Below are 12,051 nucleotides of genomic sequence, written 5' to 3' on the forward strand. Positions count from 1 at the left end.
TATTATTAATTGTTATCATTTCAAAATACAGCCAGTACGAAATGCATTCTAATAGCGTATTCAGGGCTATTGAGAAGCCAAAAAAACACCAAAATTTTAATGACTTAAATTTACCATAATAAACATGTACTCGTTTTATTTCAAATCGCTTAAGTGAGAAAGTGATATGTGCGATAAAATCGGAATAAATTAAAAAAATCTCTGTCGATGAAAACTAAATGAAAATTATAACTCATATTTAAAATAATAGACGATGTTTTAAATACAAAAAATCGTAATAAATACATTTCCAGGAAAGGATTTAATCGTATGAATATCGTATGGGTGGCATTGCCCTTGTCTTAAAATAATCACAGAGTATTGCCAGTTTATTAAATTTTTAATACCATCTCTGTGGATATTATCACAGATCCTGGAATAGCTTTGGTGGATCAAAGCCGGAGATTTCACTGCTACGATCTCTTTTTGCTACTCATCAGGTTGTCATCCACATATTTCAGTGAAACTTTTAGATAGAAAATTGAAAATTATTACACGTTCAGTCTTCCTGCATTAATAGTTGAAACATTTAACAACGAGAATTGTTTGAATTCTTATTGTAGAAAAATATTAAGATATCTATAACCACTAAAAACTTAATACTGCATGCGATATTTCACAATTTTCATTCGTTTCTTTACATTCTTAAATTCTGTAGTATTTGTATTTGAAAAATTAGTTTTAATCTTAACTTCCATATCCACGATTGAAATACATGTATGGTTACGAATATATTTTTAATTTATAAAATTGTACGCACGTACAGACCCACCTTTCAATGATCATATCCCAATACTTTTATGTGTAAAGTAACGAGAAGAATCGATTCATGTAGAAAAGGCATGGTTCCTCCGCACCGTTGCACCGAAACAAAAAAATTGTATCACGAAACGACCCCAATGCGCGGATTCAACATTTTTCTGTATCAATTTTTTGTGTTTATGCTTGCCCCAGTTTCTAAAATCATTCTGTAACTATACGAAATTCTTCATGGCTGCAGTAAATGCAGCTGTAATGAGCTACATTTTGAGTTAGTCTCTTTATCTTAGGTACATTGTATAATTTCAAAATGAAAGAACTGAAATGTAATTATAAAATTGTAAGAACTGTAAAATAAACTTAGAAAACGTAATACATTACAAAATTCTTATCCGGTTTAATGTGTGCGAATTATCAAATAGAAGTTTGCCAAAAAAAAAAAAAATTTTAACAAAGAAACTGATAGAAAGTAAGATTTACTTTGTCGTTCAAATTACTTTTTCGATTATCCTAAACGCCAATTTGAAAAATATAGTTTTTTAATGAAGTTTCAAGACACATAAACTGTACTATGTTTGTAAATTTGACCTTAAAATTTTGGTAACTTGTTTATTAATTTTATTACGGATTAAACCTTTTGATACAGAAAGTAACAGGTGTTAAAACACGGATTAAAGAAAGAGAAAGTATTATTTTAGTTTATTTTTAATTTATTTTAATAATTCTTGCTATTTGACTTAGAATATGATTTCCGGTTTTCAACAAATAATATATCGTATACATATAAGAACATCTTTAATGTGATATTCCTTACAATAATACGCATTCAACCATTTAAAGATAGTTCTTAATCTTTTATGAACTAAATCTTATTTGCTATTATATTCAAATATCAATTACATTGATATATTTTCAATATTTCTTGAAATTTGATTGCTTTATCTTATTCCACTATGAATTACGTTGCATATTCCTACTTTTACTCCTTTCTTCTATCTGTTTTTGTTCATTCATTTATCTTCTAGTACTTCATCCACTACTGTACTCTTGTTATCGAGAGAGAAGGTAAATACAAACATTAAAATACAAGAAAACTCAAAGAAAAGGTAACTAAACAAATAAAAACGAAGAAACAAGAAAGAAAAGAAAAATATAATCGGTATAAGAAGAGAATAAAATTAACAATTACAAGAAAAACTAAAGATTTTTGAACCTGTTTCTCAAGAATTACGTATAAATATACTATAATGTACGTAAAATTAGCATCAGCATATTGTTATCATAGAAAAATATAGAAAATATTACAAATATACATTTTTCCGAATTCCAAACTAGCTTATTCCATCCAAACTCGTCACAGAAACTTCCTTTTCGAAAATACGATAGCGACAAATTTAATTATGTGAACTATTTCCGTTTATGGGTAATTGACGAATAAAAAAACGATATTAATCTTTTGTTTTTTAAGATTTCTCTGATTTTCTGGAAGAAATAATTCATTAAATGGCATGCAAATTATAAGATGGATACTTTCAGCTATCTGGAGCAGAATAACATCTTAATTTATAATGAGAACTTATTTTTGGCTAGCTTTTGGGGGTTTCCTGATCCTCTTTGGGTGAATGCATTTCCCTCGGTTAACGGGTGAAAAATTTTACCGTGGTAACCGACGAAAGTTTCGGTGTCCATTGGATGTCCGGGGAACCGTAAAGTTTGTCTATCATGTTCGAAAGCGATTGTAGGCGATCGTGTTTAGGGGGGATAAAAATACATAAAGAACGAAATGCAATTTCGAGATCCCTTGTTTTGCCTTCCCTCGATTTATTGAGGGGGATACACGTAGATCGTGAAAGTGGAGTACCCTCAGCGTTCGTAATGTTTGCTTAATGTTGCCGAAAAGTTTGTCGACCTACTAACGGAAGAAGCTGCAGCTGTTTGGAATATTTTCAGCCTGTAAATTCTTTGACGTTTATCGATCGCGAAATGCATTAACACTGTTCTACCGCGGTTCAATACGTACCTATTTCGACGAAAAGGTGTCTCTCAACACTCTAATATTTTTAATATCACAAAGAATTTCAAGTTAAAGTTTTAAACGATTGCTTTTGACATTATGACAATTAATTCCTTTGTAGAAACCATCTATCGTTCCAAATATTTATTAACCGTTCGAGAACATTTATTTTTACTTTCCTTAGGGGAAAATCGACAACGGTAATAAAATTTAGAAAACAATTTCGAGTTAAAATTTTAAAACACCTGCGATAGAAATCGCGTTAACGTTGGTCTCTCCTTTCATTTTCCCTTCGTACGCACAGCAGTAACAAATTGAATTTACGAACTGTGAAAGATGGATGGATAAGAAATAAAATAATGCGTGTATCGTTAACACTCAGAATTCTGCGTCGTATAGAAATTTTCGCGAAAGTTTCATTCCGAACGGTTCGTTACACGGATTTCTAAATCGCGTGAAATTTTTACGAGCAGGAGCTTGGAGTTTTTCTTTTTTGCGTAATCGTAGATCAGCTTCGATTACGTACGACTTGGCGATTTATCGCAGATGTTCCAATTATAGAAATTTACGGATAAATTCGATGGCGGATTGGCAACGAGGCGGGGGGGTTTAAAGAAGCGTAAACCAGAAGGCAGCGCGGAACGATCGTTTCCGAGCGATTGCCAGATCCAGCAGGGAGAGAACACTGCTCGCTTATATACGTATAGAAGCTCCGATGTTTGCCTCGACGTTGCCAAAAAATACAATGACCCAAATAAGACAAGTTGCGCTCGTTCGTCGATACTCTGCGCCGCGATCCCTCTGAAACTGTTTCAGCGAAAAGTGAGAACGGTATCGCGATGCTTATCTCGCGGAGAAACTCTTAACATAAATGTATGAAATATACATAAGCAGTTTTTGCTTTTCGAGCTCTATGCACATTCAAGTAAATTCGTATATTCCAAATGTGGAGCCACCAAATATATTCCAGAGGTATTTTACGCGCTCGAAAAATTCAGTGACCCCATAATCCCCCGAGTTTCAATTTTCTGTTACTCGTCGTTGATACTTTGAAGGAAACTATTACCGTACAGTCTCTTGAATTTATCTTTTTCTTCTGAAACTTTTAAACGAAATATAGAAAATTGATATTTAAAGTAGATTGTTGATTGTCGAATGACACGAGGTATTTTAGGTTTTCATATTGTGTCATTCTGCCTTTACCATACTGTCTCTTGAATTTATTTTTTTCTTCTGAAACTTTTAAACAACATATAAAAAACTGATATTTAAAGTAGATTGTTGATTGTCGAATGACATGAGGTATCATAGGTTTTCATATTGTGTCATTCTGTATTTACCATACTGTCTCTTGAATTCAATTTTTCTTCCGAAACGAGCATTTAAACAAAATATAAAAGGTATCATAGTTTTTTAGTTTATGTTTTCCGTAATTTAAATTTTGCGATGTAGTACAAAAGTAATATCACAGTATTTTTTCCTCTTTTTATGATACAGTTACGAATAGTTTTCATACTGTGCAATTTTCTCTTAAATTTTGCATAAAGCAGTTTACTCCAGAGATACAAGTTTGGCTTTTACCCCTATCTATTGTTTCTATCACACTATTTTAGTCACTTGCGTTACTTTTTTTAATATTCCTCGTAGTTAATAATATTAATATCTTTGAGAAATCTATTATTTGTTTTCTTATACAGGGTGTTCGGCCACCCCTGGGAAAAATTGTAATGGGGCATTCTAGAGGCCAAAATAGGACGAAAATCAAGAATAGCAATTTGTTGATGGAGGCTTCGTTAAAAAGTTATTAACGTTTAAAGTTCCGCCTCGTACTGAATTTTTTTCTCGAAAATGGGTAGGATTTCAGGGGTATGTCTATTGACCAAAAATAATTCTAATTGACCCCTGCAACCAAAAATAATTTTTTTAGAACAATTCGAAATTTTTTAATTTCGCCGAAAAAGTCTACCTTCTCAAATTTTTTTTTAGAAAATGGGTAGGATTTCAGGGGTATGTCTATTGACCAAAAATGATTGTAATGAACCCTCGAATCGAAAATAATTTTTTCAGAACGATTTGAAATTTTTTTTTTTCGCCGAAAAATTTCAGCAGCTACCCCCTGTCGATTTTTCTTAAAAATTCGTTTTTCATTTTTAGTAATTTTGTTTGACATCGTACAGAAAAGTTGTCTAATACTTTTTTGTAGGTACCCAAGAGCTCTACTTCAAAAAAAAGTTTCATTGAAATATATTCACTATTGCAGGAGTTATGGTTGTTCGAAAATTGGACCATTTTTATAGGGTTTTCCTCATTTTTCGAGGTTAAGGACCAACTTTTCGAATATTTTTGTGATTTGTACATATTCTCCATCAAAATACGCGTAGTTTGCTTTTTTAAAAATGAAAATCGGCCAATCCGTTCAGAAGTTATGACGTTTCAAAGATTCACATGAAATTTCCGGGGTACATATCTGAGCAAACATTATATTTTCCTTCAGGAATTTTTTTCTCGAAACTGAGTAGGATTTCGAGGGTATGTCTGTTGACAAAAAATGCTTGTAATTAAACTCTGCAACTAAAAATAATTTTTTCAGAACGATTTGAAACACATGAAATTTTAGCGGAATCATTCATTCATGATCAGACATTATATTTTCGGTAACGAATTTTTTTCTCGAAACTGGGTAGGATTTCGGGGGTATGTGTATTCACCAAAAACGATCGTAATTGAGCCTCGTAACTAAAAATAATTTTTTCAGAACGATTTGAAATTTTTTAATTTAATTTTTTAATAACTTTTTAACGAAGCCTCAGTCAAGAAATTGATATTCTTCATTTTCGTCTTATTTTGGCCTCCAGAATCTCACATTAAAATTTTTCCCAGGGTTGACTAAACACCCTGTATGTATCATAACATATAGCAGTTAGTATGAAATATTAATTTCACGTCTTGGTACAATGGTATTTCGAATGTTTCGATACTAGAAGCTGATAATGATCTTGGAAAAAGATTTCTTGAAATTCAGAGTCTTCGTTTTCGCATCCTATCCTTGGTGTATTCGTAGGTCAGGGCATCCGTGATCAACGACACGTAAGCTTGTTGAACAAACGAGATAATTGATAGTGCTCCTATAATTGAAAGCCTACTCTACCACTTCTCTCGACAGTTAAAGAGGAAGTCTCTTGTACGAGGATGAAAGGTTAGGTTGACTTCCTATATTTTTTTTCGAAACCCTTATATCTGATTCGCTGTGCGCATTGTGCGCGTTTAGCATCTTAATTCTCGGGCCAGTGCTTTTAACGATCTAACGAGTTGATTCGAACGAAGAACACGGTGACGTAGTATCATGTGCCTTTCTCATATTTTTATAGCATTATTCGTCTCGTAAAAAATGAATTAAAATGATTAATATTTATCGTTTCGCTTTATTGTCAAATTCAATAGCCGATCTAGATACTCAAAGTTCTGTAAATTATATAATTTTTCTTATTATTACGCGTCAGTAAATAAAAATTTAAGATATAATCACTAAAATTTCAGAAATTATGCACATTGTACCCTTTTCGTTCTACGATAGTAAATTGAAATACAAGATATAAGTTCTTCATTATTGGAAAAATTAGAAACATATTTGAAACATCTGTCGAAATTAATTTTACAACAAATATTGCTACAATAGAATAACTGTGGCGAGAAAAGAGTGAGAGGCAATCTATGACTATGTAAGTTTCTGTATTTAGATAAATATATAATTTGCAGTAACACAAGTTAAGATTTTTATGTCTCCTCAACTATATTAAATTATAAAAGAATTTTTTCGAAATTGACATGAGGTAAGCAATAAAATGAAGTCATTTTCATTATTATTTACTGCATCTTTATGTTTACTTTGATAATGATGCAAGTGACATTGTCATATTAAAAAAATGAGAACACACAGAACCGAAAGTACTGATAGACAATAATTAATTGTTTAAAAATACGATTTATAAATGAAGCTCCATATAAAATATTTTTTAAAATTCCAATCCTGAAGAGGAATTCCTATTATTTTATTTAGACTAAAATTATTTTATAACATACTGTTCCAATTATTTACTACTTCAACGCAGCTGCCACACGGAAAACATAAATAATTGATCGAAGTATTGTATTTGAAGCTATTCAAACGTGCAATACAAAAAAATCTCGTAGCTGAAGCAGAAAGTGAATAAAAATTATGAAGTTACAATCGTAAAACAAATAATATAATTCCAAAAATAAATACATTTGTTTTCTTAATGAAATTCTAGGATATACAGTCTATGTTATTCAACTGTTTAAAACATACATCTTTGTACAAATTATTTATAAAATTTAATGATCGTGAATAAATTTCATATTAGCAAAACATTTAATTTTTGATATGTTTTGCATAATGGAAGAATCCTATTAGCTATTAATCATTTTTCTTTTTTATTATGGGGAATGGAGCGTAATAATTGTTTTAATTTTTTTATCACGTTCATTGTCACGTGAGTTATTATTAATTTACAGTGGTCATCAGAAATTAAATGTTAATGGGGTAGACATGTTTTCGTTCAAGATTAAAATAAAATAATAGATATTAATGCAATTGAATTTTTCAATTTTACCTTTTTATCATTGTCAATTTCTAAACAGGAATGTTTAATAAACAGTTTTAATTTATAAATGCAAATAAAAAACAGTTAAAATTGTAGAAGCATAAATATTATTTGTTAGCAATTTATGTTGAATTTGATGTAATGATACATATATATTTTTATTGAAATAAGCCCCATATTTAAACGTAACAATGTTCGTGAATTTGGGGTTGAAAATGTTGACTAATTTGATTTTACAAAGCATTGGACGCGTTCGTTCATTGTATCAAATCTAGTGACCAAATAATTTAATTGCTTAAGGGAGTAAACGACTCGATTGGGATATTTGCAGAGAGAAATTTGAAGTATACAATTTAGTATGCTTTTTCCGCTTGAGAATGACGGTGAGCTGTATTTGGCAGACAAGGTCAATGAGTAAGCTTGCTACTTATACGTGGACAGCATTCGAATTACGATTTTGGCTCGAATTTTCTGCACAGAATGATCTAAAGTGCAGTAATTGAAAAATACAACGAGCTTACAGTATCCCTGAAGCAGAGAAGAAACGTCTGATTAACATCTTTAACGTATGAGTAAAGGAGCAATTATGAGCAAGGAAATAACTCGATGTTAAGTTTAATTATTTCGTCAACCTTACAGCCTTTAGAGTAGGTCTTAAGAATGTTGAAATGTGCAGTTAAAACTGGTTCACACAGAATTCTAAACACAATTTGTTACAAATATATACGAGAAAAATATAAATAAATCTATCATCGTTAAACAAAAATGATACGTATTTTCAAACGATACACACCATAAGATGAGCAGAGATAATTCCAAAAAAATCACGTTTTAAGGTTTCGCGAAAAAGCTTTATTTATATTAAAATAAAACTATTGAACTCATATTATTCTTCAAATCAAGTCATCAAAAATGAGTAATGAAAAAAACCCATTTATTAACTTACTTCAAACGCGATTAAAGCAGAAATAATTCATTTAAAGAAATTGGATTAAAATTGTTTGGAAAAGTAATTCTAAAGTACCTCCCAAGAAGATATTTCTTGATAGAATGTTAGACCTTGCAGTAAGGGGGATGAAACTCCATTTTTACCAGTTCTGAGTGAACTAGAAAAGAACTGTTCATAAAAATTACAACGAAACATCTGTTTTGGAAAGTCATCCGTGAAATAATCAATTCCCAAACTTTAACTAGACATTTTCGTAAGTTTTTTAGCCTTCTTTTGCATTGCACGCAGCTTACAGCGAGGATGAAGCATCCTGTAACAAAATTCGAGTCGTGCGTAGAGTGTCGACAAAATTTGGACTAAATCGATGACCCGAATGTCGTGCAGTCCCCTCGTTAGTTAAATTCTTCACGCACGATGATTCATCTTAACCGTCTTCCTTCAATTGCCTTCACAGACTGCCTCCATTTTCTGCTAGCGTAAAGCGTAATGCAGCGAAACTCGTTTAAAGCGTTTCTTACTTACATAATAAGTTTATTCGAACGACTCGGTTTCACGGTTCTCATTTCTCCTTTAGCGACCAGCGATTAAACGCAGAGTTTTGGCGAACGTTGGAAACCAAACGGAGGCGTTCGTTCCCCGTAGAAATCGCGGTATTTTAGCGCGTCTCCATTCTTTGTCGCGCTTTATAAATGTTTCACGGGCTTGTACGAAAGTGGGTTAAAAATACGAGCGTCGATCTCGTGAACGTAAACATTTCATCTGGCGTTTAAATCCGCGCGTTACGGCGCCGAACATGTTTTGATAGAACTTTATTCCAGGCTTGCACGAGCATCGACAGAGATTATTAAATTTTTTATTCGACACAGGGATTAGGATGTAATCGAACGGACGATTTCAGTACACCGGTCAGCTCTGGCAGCAACATGGGCAGTATAGCACGGTTTCCAAAATTGGACGAGTGTGCCCACTTTCATTACGAACACGTTGAACTCTGTTCCTTGGAGGTCAGTTACAAACTCATTTTTAACTTTAAACTTACGAATCAATCACAAATGGTTCTTGAGAATCATAGAAGAAAAGAAAGAACGTTTTAAGCGGGCATAATAATGCTAGATCCTTTTTTCGTAAAGTTTTATATAATATTTATTCAATATTTTTCTTTATTCTTTGCAACAAAATATGTCTCGTAAATTCTATCAAACACTTTGTTCATTTAATTTACGGTACAGTGAACTGATTTTCAATAAAATTAATAGTTTTACAAATTCATTGTGTAGAAAATTTCAGTTTAACTCCTCAGGTATACGAGATCCATGGTATAGTGTAAATCTTAAATCACCATACGTCGTAGTGACATTTTTTCTAACACATTTTTCGTAACAAACGTTACTAAAAAATGCAAATAAGTATTATATTTGTTACGTCATGACTTTTCAATTATTTTCCCTTATTACTTTCGACGATGTAGACAGAAAACTTCGAAAGTGCATAAAAACTGATGGCTCAGGCATACCAGAGGTGTTAAACGTTATTCTTTTGAAAATTTCAACGATAAATTATATTAGAGTGATAGTATTTGATTGGTAAATATATCAAAAAGGGACTAAAAGTATTCGTGTTGCGCGTCGTGCATAAATAAGAGAGAAATTAATATGGTTGCAGGTTACACTTAGCGAAGGTTCCAATGATTCAGACAGCTACGCGGTTAGAGTAACATCTGGAGATGCATGCTGGACCCTGCAACGATCTTACGATAATTTTGTTATGTTTGACAAGCAATTGCATCGCTGCATATTCGACAGGAAGTTCTCTTCCTTGACCAAGCTTCCGGATGCACGGCCAAAAAACACCTGTGATATACTGAGGGACTATTTGAACAGATTCTCGCAGTTAAATCACGAAGGCCTAAATTGCGGTCCCGTGTTAAATTGGTTGCAGCTAGATAATAGAGGAAGAAGAATACTTGTGCCAGAGTCAGATTCATGCCCTATTAACACCCCTGCGGTAGCGGCAGCTTACGCAGTGAGACCTTACGTGGCTCAGGCACCGGATGAGATCTCCTTTCAGGTGAGCTTTTAGTTTCAGAAATACAAAAGAAGATCAGATACTGCTCAAGGTAATTAGAGGATCATGTTACTGGACGATTGAAGGGAATGAACCATATTCCAAGAATGATAGGTACATTTAATACAGTAATACTTCTATCGAATGCCTGACTTACATACCTTGAACCTTTTAAGGTCTGATTAACGAACGATATCATTTGAGTGACTGATCTTTCATTATTTTGAGCAGTGTATTTTTGTGTTATAAGAATAATTAACGACTCTCGACAGCTGTTTAATTTAAATGGATTGGTGGGTTCCAGGTTGGGGACATGATCTCTGTAATAGACATGCCTCCGCCAGGGGAAAGCACATGGTGGCGTGGAAAGCACGGTTTCGCTGTTGGGTTTTTTCCAGCCGAGTGCGTGGCTGTAATTGGGGATAAAGTTCCACGACATCTGACCGTGTCGACGACCGTCAGATCGAAACTACCGGTGAAACCAGTGCTCAGGAAGCACGGGAAACTGATCGCCTTTTTCAGGTCTTTCATACTGAATAGACCGTCCAGGAGGCGATTGAAGCAGTCAGGAATCTTGAAGGAGCGTGTATTTGGTTGTGATTTAGGGGAACATCTTTTGAACTCAGGTCAAGATGGTACGTATGCTCTACCATTATTCTTAATTTCGCTAGCGATTCGTTGGCGCTCTTAACAACGTTTCTCGATTGTTTTAGTGCCTACTGTTTTAACGTGCTGCGCCGAGTTCATCGAGAACCATGGCTTGGTTGATGGCATATACCGTCTAAGCGGCGTGACATCGAACATTCAGAGATTACGAAACGCGTTCGACGAGGATCGTGTTCCTGCATTGCATTCCGATGAAAGTATTTTACAAGACATTCATTCGGTGGCGTCGCTATTGAAAATGTACTTCAGAGAACTACCGAATCCACTCTGTACATACCAACTTTATTCTACTTTCGTTACCGCGGTTCAGGCTAACACCGACGCGGAAAGGTTAAGGCGGATGAGGGATACCGTTAGGAAATTACCACCACCTCACTATAGGTAAATATATACAGAAAACGTTTATTTTGCTGAATCTGTGATATAGCGAGGTCGTAAACTAAACTCTTGAGGGTTGGGACCGACTACTGTTGGCGGCACTTAGGGCCATACATGACATCTTGCTTGAGGGTGCCTTTTTGAACGCACCCTCAGTTTCTGTGTCTGTAACTGCACTAACTTTTTTCATTTTCTACATACATATATTATAAGCAGGTAAATTAAGATATTAAAGACTTGAGTAAGATCTTCACCTGTTACGATACCTCTAAAAAATGGCGACACTGGATAAAACATTTCTTCATACGGCCCCGACCAGGGTCTAAGACCTTTAGCTGCTCATATTTCTGTCAATTCACTTGTTCCGGTAGCTGAAACGTGTAAACTTTGACACCTACTCGAGTTTACGACATCGCTATTTCGTGGCCCAGAGTATGCCTTGGAAATTGGCCGGGATTTTCTTTTAGAAATCCCTTTAAAAAGAAGAAACACACGGAATTTCCTGGAAGATTTACTACCTTCAACTATGGCCAGTTTTGAATGCCGGCCAATATCCAAGG

General features: G+C 33.7%; 2 protein-coding genes across 7 annotated transcripts in view; both read left to right on the plus strand.

Annotated features, from left to right (window-relative positions):
• Positions 1-12,051, plus strand: part of LOC143340485 (CB1 cannabinoid receptor-interacting protein 1) — a 199,865-nt gene that overhangs the window by 111,084 nt on the left and 76,730 nt on the right. The gene's annotated exons all lie outside the window — the stretch shown is intronic.
• Positions 1-12,051, plus strand: part of Cdgapr (GTPase-activating protein CdGAPr) — a 74,687-nt gene that overhangs the window by 48,664 nt on the left and 13,972 nt on the right. For 5 of the 6 annotated variants that reach the window (XM_076762445.1, XM_076762444.1, XM_076762446.1 and 2 more), the window contains 4 exons: positions 9,250-9,387; positions 10,046-10,450; positions 10,752-11,082; positions 11,161-11,494. In XM_076762445.1, coding sequence (XP_076618560.1) covers positions 9,250-9,387; positions 10,046-10,450; positions 10,752-11,082; positions 11,161-11,494 — 1,208 coding nt within the window. The other variant, XM_076762450.1, reaches the window with a different exon arrangement.

The sequence above is a fragment of the Colletes latitarsis genome, chromosome 3, assembly GCF_051014445.1.
Source record: "Colletes latitarsis isolate SP2378_abdomen chromosome 3, iyColLati1, whole genome shotgun sequence".
Classification (NCBI taxonomy): Eukaryota; Metazoa; Arthropoda; class Insecta; order Hymenoptera; family Colletidae; genus Colletes; species Colletes latitarsis.